Consider the following 14069-nt stretch of genomic DNA (forward strand, 5'->3'; position numbering starts at 1 on the left):
ACACGTATTTGCCTCTTAGCTTCACCTTCATTTGCATAATTCCTAAAATGTCAGACTGTTTGTTGCTGTCATTGAGAGTAGAGCTGCTCATGATTTTGACTCTATTCACATTTAGATTTTCCATTTCTAGTAGCTGCTAACTTTGCTCGTTTCGATTTTTCATTTAAAGAAATGTTTTAATGACACTCAGGATGACGTCCCTGGATGTGGAGCGCTCCTGCAGAGCGACTCAGTCTGCTGAGTTAATGACTTCGATGTCTCTGAGCCTCGCTCCGTAAAACTCAGAAGCGGTTGTTGTGAAACTGGAGGTGGACGATGAGCGGTGACACATCTGTAAATAGAGAGAGTGTCTGTGTTTAATAGACACGCTGACTGATTCGGACCACCTCTGAATGACATGAGTTTCAGCCGTGGTTCAGACAGACATTATGACTCAGGGAGCATCGTACTGTCTTCAGGCACTTTATTGCGAATCACCTGCATAACGTTCCTGCAGTTGACGCACAGGGTCTCTGGTAAAATGCTTGCTGCGCCTGTTTAATGCCGTCTGCTAATCGACATGGTTTTAACAGTGCATCGTCACCTTGTAAGTCCCAACACACACAACATTATCTAATTATCAGATATATGCATGAAAATAAATCAAACTTTAGGTCCAAAATGTAGAAATATGATATGAGGAAATCCGTACTGTACTGAAAAGAGGAGGTAAATCAACAGTTTGTGTAAACATTTCGATTTTTTCATTAAAACCAAGAACAAAACAGGAGAGTGAATCTATATTAGAATAAATGTATTCATGTAACATATAAACTTACTGCACTTTTACACACAAGTGTAAAGATAGAAACATTTGAAACATAACACTGGACGTGTTAACCTGTACCCGTCACAATAAAAGTCTCTGTCTAATCCACTTTAGGATTTTACAGATATTTACAGTGTCTTGCTCATGATGTTTTTTCATGAGTTGGTGGTTTGTGAATCACAGGATGGAGCGGGAGCTCACATTTATCAACGACGACAGTGAACAGAAGGACTTTGTGTGAGATTTTAGGGTTTTGGTTATTTTTAATGATCTTTCAGTGTCTATTCTTCTGACTGACTGTTCCTTTGTGTTGCTGCTGTTGTTTACGACTTGTTTTGTGAGACTAATTTCCCTTTTGGATTTTATTAGACTAAAAGAAACTTGTTATTCAAGTTTCTGTGACATTAGAAAAATCTCCTGTCTTCTAGCACAGAGTGATGTAGTACTGGATCATGTCGCCTCCTCAGGGTTTGTGGAACTCAGTCTCTTGGACCAGGTGCACCTGTTGGAGTGCTGCTGGCTGGAGGTGCTGATGATGGGATTGATGTGGAGGTCGGTGGACCATCCAGGGAAACTCATCTTCTCCCCCGACCTCAGCCTGAGCAGGTACCTCACAAAATCTCACATCATGTCACTCACATGATTCAAGGATAATTCTAGAAAAATAAGACCAACCTAGTGGCTTCTGTAAAACCTGTAAGATCATCACGTTGCTTGAGTTTCTTGCTCTAACTTCTTTTCTTGTCACCACAAAGGGACTTGACACCAGTAAAATTACAATTTCAACAGAATACAAGAATAAATATTGTAACTTGTTTGGTTTTAAGACAGACTCTCATCTAGGGTCTGTGTGCTACTGATCAGGAGACATTTTCTCTGAGCATGTGTTGCATTAAAAGCCTTCCTTATGAATTAGATTTTGACTTTGTAATGTCAACAAACCTTTAGGACCTTCAACACAGATGTACGTCTGTATCATATACACATATATCAGCTGGTATTAGCTCATCGCAGACATATATGCTGGTTAGGTCTCAGTTTTTTATAATTCGATTTAAATTATTGTCAAACAAACTTGTTTATTGCTTGTTATCTGTTACTAAACTCTAAAATATGGATCTCAGTATTGGCCTCAAATATCCAGTATCGGTTGTGCTCGTCGTCATCATCCAGCAGATTCAGCCCCAGACCCGCCGCGATCTGATTTGTATCATGCTGGTAATGTTTTCACATTTGGATACAAACAGTGATGAGCTGCTTCAGGAACTGGAACAAAGTGCCCTGAGTGAGATGACATTTCCTTTGTGGTGGCGCCTGTCATGGTATCATATCTTTGAAATAATGCTGTGCATGCTGCAGTGCATGATGTCTGCGAGGACGAGTCTTCCAGCGCTGGAAAGATTATTCAGATCATGCACTTTGGTAAAAGCAGTTTTGATACTACACTAGAAACATCCTCCTGCACAAGTAAGAGTCAGTAAAAGTTGCATTGAAACGTCAAGGTGAAGAGCAGAAGTATTAACAGCAGGTTGTACTTTACGTATGAGAAGTAAAAGTACAGGAACTCTTTACTTTATGAGTCTGGAAGTTCCTGGAAATAAAAGTTTCATTTAAACCCAAATAAATATTAGTTCATTATTCATTTATTGTTGAATTATTTATTTATTATTGATTTACTTACAATCAATTTTAATTAATTAGATGTGGTGTACTACTTGAAGCCCCTCTCATTTAATCAGCCTGAAATTACACAGTCCACTGTAGGAAACGTGAGGAAAACATTGACCTGTAAAATAAAGTGTTACCAAAAGCACTTATTATGTACCTGGCTCCTGTTTGGGTGATATTACCAGATCATTATTATTGATAGATTAACAGATAATCAGTATGTTAAGTGTTGTAGTTGGTCGAGGTGGGACAAATTTGAACTGCGTCACGTTACGACTGTTTACGAAGTTTCATCTTTAACCGTGACGTTGTATCTTAGAGACTCAATATTAAAACAATATTTCTCTTGTGTAGCAGAAGTAGAAGTACCTCAGACTTGTGCTCAGGTGCAGTATTTGGGTAAACTTTCACCAGTGGAGTCTTCTTCTCTCTGTGCTCCTGCAGTTACACGGTGGTGAATAACATGAACTTGTGTCCTCTTCTTCATAACGATGCTCACTGTGAAATAAACGCTGTGTCACTGGCGCCTCAGTGGGAGTCGAATCAATGCAGCATTTTAATTTCTGCCCATTTTGGTGATGTAACAGTCAAGAGTTGTTGTTGTTGTTGTTCATGATAATGAACTGCTGGTGTGTGTGTGTGTCCTTGTACGGCAGGGAAGAGGGGAGCTGTGTCCAGGGCTTCGTGGAGATCTTTGATATGCTCATAGCTGCAACGTCCAGAGTGAGAGAGCTCAAGCTGCAGAGGGAGGAGTACGTCTGCCTCAAGGCCATGATCCTCCTGAACTCTAGTGAGTGTGTGTGTGTGTGTGTGTGTGTGTGTGTGTGTGTGTGTGTGTGTGTGTTATGCTCCAGTATGTGAAACCACAGTCACCGAGTGTTTGATTGGTATCTCAGCATGTAATCCAGCCGGTGTGAGTCTGCACTGGGTTGGCAAGGGAACCAGCTAAATGACGTCCCAGTGAAACCACTAATGGGAACACGGTGTGTAGGTCGACTCTCAGCTCTCATTGGTTCTGCTGAATGAGTAGCAGGGTAACAGGCAGTACCTGTTTGAAGATGAACAGGATCATAGCCTCTCTGCTGAGCTATAAATGTGCGACTGTTTTCTTTTTAATTGCCTCCGTCCTCACAGTGGAACAGGGGTCATGTTTTTGCACCAGCTCTTACAATGCAGTGATTCTCTGCTAGAACATTAATGTTTTAGCAGGATGTAAAAAAAAAACAAAGAGAAATCTCTCGATCTGAATTTAACCTTGTAACAAAAGTGAACGGTTGAATTCAGAAGAAGTTAGAGCTGTTTAACTTTTCATCCTACAGTGTCATAAACAAACACAATAATGAGCTTGACTAAAACTGTTAAGACTTGTATTTTTAAGGAGAGATTCAGGCTCTTTTGTACTGACTGAAGTTGTATTTGGAGCATCTAGGGGCCATTAATGGACCTGCGTCCTTGATAAAATTTTCATTATTGGTCCTGATATATATATCTTAACTTCAATATTAAATCCATTTTAACAAAAAGAAAACTACAATACACATTAGCTGTAAATAAACAGCCAATCACCAGCATCGTTAGATCTTCGTCCAAGCAGGCTGCATGCTGATTGGCTCACTGACTTGAATGAGATTTACTCATTTACTCCTGAGGTATCTAGAGATGGGCCATTTTTTGATCCTCAATAGCATCAAACCAATTTGGTCGGTCCATAAAAGCCCTAGTTGCTGCTATGGGTGGGCAAAGCAAGGACTACGAACATCTGTATTTATACTGATAGTTTTTATTAAAGCAGCTCATCATGTAGGAAAGAGCCATGAGTCCTGATTTTAGACCATATCTGAATAGTTTATTTCCCCTGAATGATTCATGAAACATTTTTCTGTTGTGTTAATTTAACGTGGTCAGATGTGAAAAACTGGATTCACACTGGAAATGTCATTTACATTAAAGTAAATCTTTCCCGTGCATCAAAGTGTGAAGTGTTTGTGTCTCCGTGTGTTACCAGACATGTGCCTCAGCTCCTCAGAGGGCAGCGACGAGCCGCAGAGTCGCTCCAAGTTGCTTTGTCTTCTGGACGCTGTGACGGACGCCCTGGTGTGGGCCATCGCCAAAACCGGCCTCACCTTTCGCCAGCAGTACACCCGCCTCGCCCACCTGCTCATGCTGCTCTCACACATCCGCCACGTCAGGTAAAACGAGCCCAGGACATCGAGCGATCCTCATGTGTTGAATTTTCTGACGACACAGTGTTCTTCACTTTTAGGAATTATATTGCTGCTCGCGTGGGAGACGTGAGAGAAAACCACCACTTAAGCTTCACTCTCTGTCTTTTCTTCTCAACTGTGCAGTAACAAAGGCATGGACCACCTCCACTGCATGAAAATGAAGAACATGGTGCCTTTGTACGACTTGTTGCTGGAGATGTTGGACGCCCACATCATGCACAGCTCCCGTCTGCCTCACCAGGCTCCCCAGGAGAAGTCCGCAGACCAGAAGGAGGTTCCTGCTTGGGACCCCAGCTCTGCAATCGGCCCCTCCAATACCTGGACTCCCAGCAGCACTGGAGATGGAGGTGAACCCCAGTAGCCTGATCAGAATTCACATCCAATGAATTTTCACTGCTTTGCACAGAACTGGTTCACAGGACTGATGAGATGTTTTACTGGAACGAGCTGCAGCGCGCCAGCTCCTCTGATCCGTCATCTGTGAATCCTAAGCTTTGACACTGTGCACTATTTCTGGTGAGCTCCTCGAATCTTCAGTTAAAGCTTTAGTAGACAGAAAGGATTCACTGCCTTACGACCACGTACTGAAAAGCCAGAGTGCCACGACTTGCTCAAATGTTCAAGTCTTATGTTACTGCCATGATTCTCTTGGGCTTAGAGATGAATTATATACCAGATAATGAGACACAAGATGGTAAGTTTCAGGACAGCAGATAGATAGATGCTGAAACGTTATAACCAATGGCTTTTTACAGTCGTGATAAACCTCCCGTGCCCCTAGGAGTCTGTTCCAGAAAGCAGGTTTAGTGAAAACTGAGTTTTTTTGGCTACAGAAACCGAGGTCACTTTAATTCTAAGTTACTGTGACATTTTACTTTGTAAACTTAACCTGTGAACTGGCAGGTTTTCTTCAACAATCGGTCGCGAGGTTTCGTTAGAGGAGTGACCTTTGCCCTTACATTCAGATATTACTCATGTGGATTAGTCAGTGGTCTAACACCTCGAAAGAATGTTTCATAGAATTGCTGGAGTTCCCCTTGAAGGGTTAACTTAACAGGGTTGGGTTTGTTTCCGACTCTTCAGTTTCAGTCGGTGCAGAGTTCAGGGTTAGGTTTGTAGAAGTGAGCAGCCTCTGTTGTAGCGTAGGAATAAATGACTTCGGGTGATGTATATGCAGAGAGACAACAGAGGTATTGTTCTAAAAGTGCTGTTGAAGTTGCTGGTTCATTTTCACACTGTGGCCACTTAATTAGGGACACCTCTACGAACATTTACAAACCCCATGTTTGTCTGCTAAACATTAAAAAACAACTCAGCAAACGGTTTCACTCAAACCTGAACATTATCTTTGCAAAGGTAAAACGTATGGTGGAGCTGTTGTATTGGATTGCATTAGATTTAACTGGTGTACCCAATAAAGTGGCCACCGTGTATTTTAGGTTAATAGGATTTTTGCAATAATTAGCACTCAACAACTGCAGCTCCCATGAGAGTATGTTTGACAACATACCTGTGGCCAAAGTGTGGTAGCTGTTGTTGTGATTAAAAGATATTTTTAAGATAGAAATAGCGAGGCCGTTGAAAGATTGGAAAACAGAGCTCGCATAGCTACTTTAGCTAAACAACATATTTTATCCTTTATCATTGATGTCTCCTGTCAGAAACCAATTTTACAGAAACCACAGAAATTAACTATCTGAAGTTGAGACGACGAGAGGGCTCTTCACAACACTGTCTAACCCCAGATCATTTAATTGTCACTGTTCAGTCTTGGCTTTACTGTCAAAGACACCCTATTTGTTTTCTGTGAAGAATTATAACCACTGTTGATCTTAAGACAACTCTGCACTGTGAAGTTTTGCTTGAAGAAAGAGAAAAGACTTATTTTTGTATCCTAGGACTTGCTACAGTAGCTATTTCGTGCACAGTCGTGATGCAGTTTGGACAATCAGAATCACTTTAAGGTTAAAGCCAGATCTGTACCACTTCAGTCCCCATGTGCTTTTCCTCTGGTTTCACTTTATACCATCATCATCACTGTGTACTGGATGTTCCTAGAAAAGAATCTCATACCTGCTTCAAAGTGTTTTCCACACAAAAAGGTACTAGTAGAGGCCTAAAAAAAAAGGCAGAAAAACATTTCTACCATGTTTGTGCCTCTGTAACTTTGGTTCAGTATCTACTTTCAGTGAGACCAGGGTTATGACTATAATTAGACGGTTAAATAACAGGAACCTTTTTAAATTGGGTACAATATTTTGGGGCTCGTACACAAAAATGGTGTCTGGTAAGAGGTTAAATCGTAAATCAATTTTGAAACTGAGCATTTTATTACATTTCACCTACTAAAAACTGAGCTCTGCTCTAATGTATCTGTTGTCACGGAGATGGTTTGTTTTTAGATTTTTAGGTTGGGTTGATATTTTTAAAGGCCTCTTTACTGACCAAAGTACATATCTTTCTGTTAAAGCACTTTGTCCAAAGTTTATATCCAGATGTTCATTTGTTTGTCATCGGGACTTTTGGTAAAATGAAAAAAAAAAAAAAATGCTTTGAGCAACTGGAGTTATGACAATCAGTGTTTACTACCAGAAAATCAGAAGCATAAATCCACTTTTTGCTGTTATAAATATGCATTATATTATTACAATCTGTACATAAACATCATCCTGCTAAATCTACAGTGTTTCAACAGTGCACCAGGAGGCATGGAAATGTCTGCTCACAATCTACGCAAGACAAATAGCATCTAAAAAAAAAAAATTATGGCCATACAAGCATGTGTATAAAAACGATTATTTTGTACTGTTGGCCTTTTATAGAATACATTCAAATTTAACTAGTGTCTTTTGATTTTAAAAATAACTGTTTTTGTAGAGTTCAGTTTAACAGGCAGGATAACGGTGGACAAAATGAGACATGACCAGTTCTTAAAATAACGTTCAGTTCAAATCATGGTCGTAGTGATATGTGAATATAAACATGTAAAAGACAAAAGGACTGAACTCAGTGATTATATGTACAATTTTCTGAATAAAAGAAAATCTGAAAGAAGCAAAGCAATGGCTTGTTCAGTGAAAATCCAGTAATGCAGCCTTCTGCAGTCACCGCTGTCCTTCATCAACTGAAGCTTTTAGTCAAATGGGTCAAATGTTGTGAGTTTGTCTTCTTCCTTGGTTGTTTTCCAGTGAACTCTGTGTATATATTTACTGCCTTTCCTGTCACCCACTGACCCTGGTACAGTAGCTGGAAGATATTTAAATGTTCTTACCTGTTACTCTACGTCTCTGTGCTGGCACTGCTACGTTCTGACTCCTCCGGGGGGCGCTCTCGAGAGGCTATACTGATTGATTTTCTGGGACGGTGTCAAGATCTTTACAATAAAACTAAAATGTCTACATTTTTGTTCATGTGGTGTTTGTCCTGATTAAAATGCAAGTCTTTGTTCCTGGAATAAATACAATGTTCAAATCTTTAAAAATAAACATTAAAATACACTTTGGGGACTTTGGGAGATAATAGGTTCATTAGTGTGACTTATGTGAGGCAGTTTGTTCATGTCTGTCAGTTTGACGAAAAGGTGGCACGTCTTTCATTGTGTATTCTCAAAAAAACAAAACAACAACAATATGCAAATTGTCTCTTTTTTTCCCCCTATAATTACATTATTATCAGGTGGGTGGGGGGCCGTTGGTGTAACGTAACATGGGGTAGAAAGACCGGGCGAAGTTGTTGGCCACAGTGCAGCTGGGTTCGCTCTCTGACAGGGGAATCAGACAGGGGAGCAGCAGGAGGAGGAGGAGGAGGAGGTGGAGGGGGAAGGCAGCGCGAAGGACTCTGGAGAAGAAGGACCGAGGTGGGGACAAGTCCCTCCTCTCTCTGCAAGACGCACAGGACACATGAAATAAGGTCATAAGAAGAATCAGCAAACACTGTACATAACTGGAAACTCTTTGTAAGCAACTTTTCATCCATTAATCACAAACAGAATATGGACAGGCCTGTGTTAATAAAAGAGCAGAGTATTGATGTCTGTCTTTGTACCTCTGAGTTGAGGAGCCTTTCCTTGACTGTGCGGCCTCCTGAGAAGCATCTGCAGAGGCATCTCGGCCTTGGTCGTCTGATGCAGTTTCACAGTCCTGAAGTAAAACAGGTCATGATAAAGAAATATCAGTGTGGTTCACTTTCAACATACAGAACCTGGTGTTCAGCCCAAAAAAAATTAAAACATTTTAATAGCAAAAATAAAGTTTTTAGTTTTAAAGGGACACTGCACTTAATTTTACGCATGAAGTTCAATTTAATCTTCACGAGAAAATGAGAAAAAATAAAAGTGTCTCTTGTGCACTGCTGAGGTTGGTGCATTGTATTAAAATAAATTGTTTTAAATTGAAGTGTAATTCAAAATAAAAATTAAAAAATCCATAAAATACTTCATCCACAATTTCAGGGCAGTTGTTGGACATTAAATAAATTGATTGTTACCAGTCGCTGTTGCAGGGTGCTCAGGTCTTGGTCCACCTCCCTCAGGAGCAACTTCAGCTTGCTACCCGTGACGTGGAGCTTCTCCTGGGCCTCGTTGCTCTCCTCAGCTCCGTCCTCGGGCTGGAGCTGACACCACAGAGCCTGGAGCGAGGCCTGCTGAGCCTGCCTGCCCCGCAGCTCCTCCTGCAGGTCCTGCAGACCACAAACAATAAACATAGTGAGTCAATAAGCATCGCCATCGTATAAGGAGCTGACTCCACAACACAGGACTGTAGCTTACAGTGAGCGTGTTGCGGTGTTGTTGCAGGGCTCTGACAGGTGTGTCTGGGTGACTGATGTCCACTGTGTAGCGTCTGCTCTCCGCGTGGGCCAGCCACAGTAACAGAGAGTGGAGGGTTTCATGAAACTCCTGCATGGAGAAAGGTTAAAGGTCAATTCTTACAGTGGAGAGTTTACTTCGAAATCCTGAAAATTTTGCACAGGATTGTGCAATTTCATTCATTTAGATAAGTTATTAATCCTGAAGGCATTCAGAAGCGTATCCAGTAAACACCATACAAACCAGTGAAAACCAGGTCAAACAAATAGAAACATTCAGTTTTAAGTAATTTAAAAATGGCTGCGAACTGAATGAATAACAATTATGGGTAATAAATAATAAATAAGTAAGGAATTCAGACGGTAGCTCCATTTAAGATGAAGGAAACTCCAACCTGTGTAGTTAGAAAACAAACAGAAAAACTGTAGTATCATAGTAAGTGCAATAGATCTTTCAAATTCCTAATTCAGAGCACCAGCAGACTTATTGAAGCTTGTACACTTGAAATTTCTACTCACCTGGCAGCGCATCAGAGTCTTCCTCAGACTGGTGTCCCACTGCTGGAGGCCTGTACATGCTCTGCTCCAGTCTCTGTTCATACCCGCCAGTCTTTCCTGTAGTTCTGGGGCCTCCTGAGCTCTCAGGTTGACAGACAGCATGATGGACTTGTAGTGGGTAAACATCTTCTGCATCTCCTGTGAGAGGATATCCATGAATGAAGCTGAATTCTTATCACCAGATCTGATGTACTTGGTATAAAGGTTTACCTTTAGCTCTTTGGCTCTGGCTTCCATGTCCTCAATACTCGCCGCTGGGTTGGACAGCTGGAGGCGGTCCACCTCTGGGATCACATTTTCTAACCAGGAGGTGATGTCGTCAAGGTCAGACGCAAGCTGCTGGGGCTCCTGAGGGCCGGCCTGCTGATTGCTCCTGGACTGAGCCTGGAGCAGCTCCCAGCGTTCAATCACACCTGAAAAAGCACAAACATCGACTGATGAACTCTCCATTTTACCTGACAGGGGAATTAGCTTGTGTTTTACTGTCACAAGACGCTACAAGAGTCTCGTCATGATTCTGCTATTGGATTGTTTATTTTTGAATGCCGTGCTGTGGTTTGAATATTTTTATCGACACGCTTCATTTGCTGCAGGAACATCTGTCCACAGGCTCTGTAGACTGAGCTAATATTCATGGATTAGCATTAAAGCCCTTTGAGCCACCACTAAGTAACTCATGACAACAAAGGGAAAATATAAACTATTAACTCTGTGAATGTTTAACCACAGGCACGTTTACATTTTCTCATTTGGCAGTGAGGGACATCACTAAAGCTTCAGTGCAGTATGAGACCATGGATGAAGAACTGAGAACTACGTGTTGTGCAAGATGAAAAGGTATCAGGTGCTGAGTTGAAGTATTTCAGTTTAATTGGACTCTTCTTACTCAGAGGTTGTGGGGGACTGTAATCACTTTTATATCACTTGTGATACATTAATATTATTGGCTTAAGAGTTTGTTTTTAAGTGTTGTTGCCTAATAAGGCTGCATCCTTAGTGAGGGTGTCGAAAAAAAAAAGGGCTGCTGTGTTTGTTTGCATTTTCTGTTCTGTTCCATCCACTGATTTCTATCCATTTTTATTCAATTAATGCAGCAAATCTGCAAATCTATTGCCACTCTCTTGAAACTTATCTCAGTTGTGCGATCCATCACAGTCCTTAATCACATTACATTTACAGCATCTCTCACCTGACTGTTTGTCTGAGGCGCTCAGTCCCGTCAGACCGAGCTCCTTCACCTGCTCCTCGTCCTCCAGGATCAGCGAGACTCGTTTGATGTCCTTGATGCTGCCGCTGCACTGAGACATAAGACCCAGCTGGAGAACAGACCGCACACACTGTTAGTACAGAGAGGTGGAGCAGCAACAAGACTGCCACTGTTTTTATGATATTGATTTTCATATTCCAGCAGTTGGTTGTTGGTTGAACCACTTACATAGCCCTGCTTTATGGGCGTGCTGGTGAAGGTGGGCGCAGCCGCAGTGTGGCCCTCTGAGAGCAGCTGGAGATGCTGTGGTTGTGCGTCTGCCGGTGACCCCCATTCTGGAGGCTCATGTACGACCATAGACCTGCTTGGAACTGAGACACAAACACACAGAGTGAAACCACAGGAAATACTGCACAACACCCTCAGCTACAGCCCTTCATCCAACAGAATTTGTAAAAGTCAGTACTTGGTCAGGTGGACAAATTATTAGATGCAGGTCAGGCTTAATTATTCCTGGTGGCAGCTTTTAGATACGATAACAACTCTACTTAATGCTCTGTATTTGGATCTTTAACTGTCTGGATAAAATCATCAAAGTCGGTCAGTTTGTCGTAATTCACTGTTATCAGCTCCTCTGATGCCATGAAGGAAAACATGCAGGTGCTGAAACAATTTATCAAGTTGTGAAACCTGACTTCAGTGCAGACTGAAATTCATCCACAGCTACTCAAGTCAAGCCAAGTAATGATGCAGCCCAGCATGAATCACCTGCCCCAGAAAATTGGAAAGCTTGTTATCTGTATAGTGGTGTTTGCTGGATGCCATATTTTACATGTTCAAGCAGCAGGAAAGAGAGAGATGATAGCACCAGGATCCCAGCAGAGCAGCTGGAAACTTCAAAACCAGTTCACACCAGACCTTAAACAATGAAAAAACAACTTTTAAAGATGATATGTTGTGATACTTTGGTAAAAATGACTTGGTAAAAAGGCTTCACTTCTGTTCTTCTGTGCAGTAAAAGAATATGCCAGATTTCCCTCAAATGCCTTCTGATGTTTTATTGACATAAGACCAGCGTCATGTAAATTTACAGGGCACTAAAAGTCCTATTTTGCAGAGCAACCTAATAAAGCAACAAAAGATCCAACCGGGGATTTGAAGTTGACAGGTTTTTGATCTTATATCCTCGCCATGACCAGGCTTGTGTAATTTTTAAATGTCAGATCCCAGAGTGCGTAAAAGGAAGAAAACCTGTTAACAAAAATGTGTCTACAAAAGAAAAGAAAAGGATAGAACACGTTTGTTTGGCCCCGGAAGATTTTCCAAACCACAGCTACAAGAAGCAAAGTATGGGTGCAGCAGCACGAAGAGGAACTAAGTGCAAGTGATACTTGAGCTGCTGGAAGGTGTCTGCTGGAAACTGACTTCACCATGAAGAGCAGTGAGTGGATTTATTATACAGAGTCAAGATGATGATGATGCTCCTACCCAGTGAGGAGGATAGTAATGCTTCTGGGGCTTCGACAAAATCCTCCTGGCTCTCAGTCAACTCCAGCTCTGGGAGGTTAGAGGGGTCAGACTAGAGGTGTGTGTGTGTGTGTGTGTGTGTGTGTGTGTGTGTGTGTGGTTGCATGGATGTTTTGTGTGTGTGTGTGTGTGTGTGTGTGTGTGTGTGTATACATGTGTGAAATGAATATTAAATATTCAAACTATAAAATCTTGTTTAATCAGATGTTTGTCTCGTTTGTGTCAATATGGCTGCAGTAAATATAAATATGAGCCCTTTTCCAGTATCTCAGAACATTTTTTAGGGCGTCAGAAAGTTGCGTTTCAGACTGAGGAACTTAGGTCTAAATTTATTGCCTAGGCCACTGTTCCAGATCCTGGCTTATCCATGTCTCCTTTCACAATTATGCGACAATACACTACAAAGCGTTGCACTGTGTCTCTGTGTTATTGATTCTTTAAGTACTAAACCTGAATCTCAGACAAAGTTGTTTCATTTTAACAGATCTTCTGTAATTTTTTTTTTTTTTTAAATGAACAAGAACTTTATGGCATTTCAATCAGAGGAACCAGGAATGTGATTTTAGTTCCTGTACAGTAGGTCAAGTTCAAGTTGAAGAATTATCACACACAGGAAACCATGACTGTTTCTCTGCACAACATCACTGACAAAAAACTACAGAGTGCAACTTGTATCAATAGGATGAGGGGCAGATATTTTATTATTCACCTTAAAAAGAAATTTTGAAATGTTGTTGTTTAAAAAAAAAAAAAAGAGTAAGAGACGTGTGCAAACAAGCTGACAGCATCACTAAACAATAGAGGTTGAGTGATCTAACAGGTGAATGAGAGAGAAGGAGTCTGTTGAGGCAACAGTCAGTGTGACAATAGCACCTCAGTTTTATAACCTTAAATAAATAAATATATCTGTATGTTTTCCTGTGAGATTAGACACTGTAAATGTACCTGATAGCGCACTAAAGTAAGTTCCCTCCTCATCATGTTCTTCCTCCTCGTCATCATCCTCATGCGTTGATGAACCTCCTACGTCTCCGGTGTGGTCCCACTCCAGAGGAAGCGAGTCCACACTCACCGGTGTCTCCCGCCCCGAGCGCTCCAGCGGAGAGGCCAGCAGGTGAATGGGTGTGGCCGGGAGGCTTCCTTGGCTCCGCCCAAGCCATGGCCGGCCAATCAGCTCCAAGCTTGACTCCAAGGAAAAGGTGGTGCTAGAGAGCTCAGGTTCTTCCTTCATTATCTAAAGCAAAGAAATAACAGGTATTCAGCCAGGTGTGAA

General features: G+C 41.5%; 2 protein-coding genes across 16 annotated transcripts in view; one reads left to right on the forward strand and one right to left on the reverse strand.

The window, feature by feature from the left end:
* The window catches only part of esr2a (estrogen receptor 2a), a 44759-nt gene extending 36439 nt beyond the window's left edge, over positions 1-8320 (forward strand). For all 5 annotated transcript variants that reach the window (XM_071467643.1, XM_071467644.1, XM_071467646.1 and 2 more), the window contains exons 6-9: positions 1276-1414; positions 3133-3266; positions 4482-4665; positions 4825-8320. In XM_071467643.1, coding sequence (XP_071323744.1) covers positions 1276-1414; positions 3133-3266; positions 4482-4665; positions 4825-5062 — 695 coding nt within the window. In that variant the 3' untranslated portion in view covers positions 5063-8320. The remainder of the gene's footprint in view (positions 1-1275; positions 1415-3132; positions 3267-4481; positions 4666-4824) is intronic.
* syne2a (spectrin repeat containing, nuclear envelope 2a) overlaps positions 7268-14069 on the reverse strand; it is an 83881-nt gene continuing 77079 nt past the window's right edge. For 10 of the 11 annotated variants that reach the window (XM_071467631.1, XM_071467632.1, XM_071467629.1 and 7 more), the window contains 10 exons: positions 13742-14030; positions 12758-12826; positions 11498-11640; positions 11252-11378; positions 10273-10475; positions 10024-10200; positions 9467-9595; positions 9187-9378; positions 8746-8840; positions 7268-8580 (listed from right to left, as the gene is read on the reverse strand). In XM_071467631.1, the coding sequence (XP_071323732.1) occupies positions 8373-8580; positions 8746-8840; positions 9187-9378; positions 9467-9595; positions 10024-10200; positions 10273-10475; positions 11252-11378; positions 11498-11640; positions 12758-12826; positions 13742-14030 (1632 nt within the window). In that variant the 3' untranslated portion in view covers positions 7268-8372. The remainder of the gene's footprint in view (positions 8581-8745; positions 8841-9186; positions 9379-9466; positions 9596-10023; positions 10201-10272; positions 10476-11251; positions 11379-11497; positions 11641-12757; positions 12827-13741; positions 14031-14069) is intronic. The other variant, XM_071467635.1, reaches the window with a different exon arrangement.

The sequence above is a fragment of the Trachinotus anak genome, unplaced genomic scaffold, assembly GCF_046630095.1.
Source record: "Trachinotus anak isolate AG129_WGS33_773 ecotype Australia unplaced genomic scaffold, CSIRO_AGI_Tana_v1 ptg000031l, whole genome shotgun sequence".
Classification (NCBI taxonomy): Eukaryota; Metazoa; Chordata; class Actinopteri; order Carangiformes; family Carangidae; genus Trachinotus; species Trachinotus anak.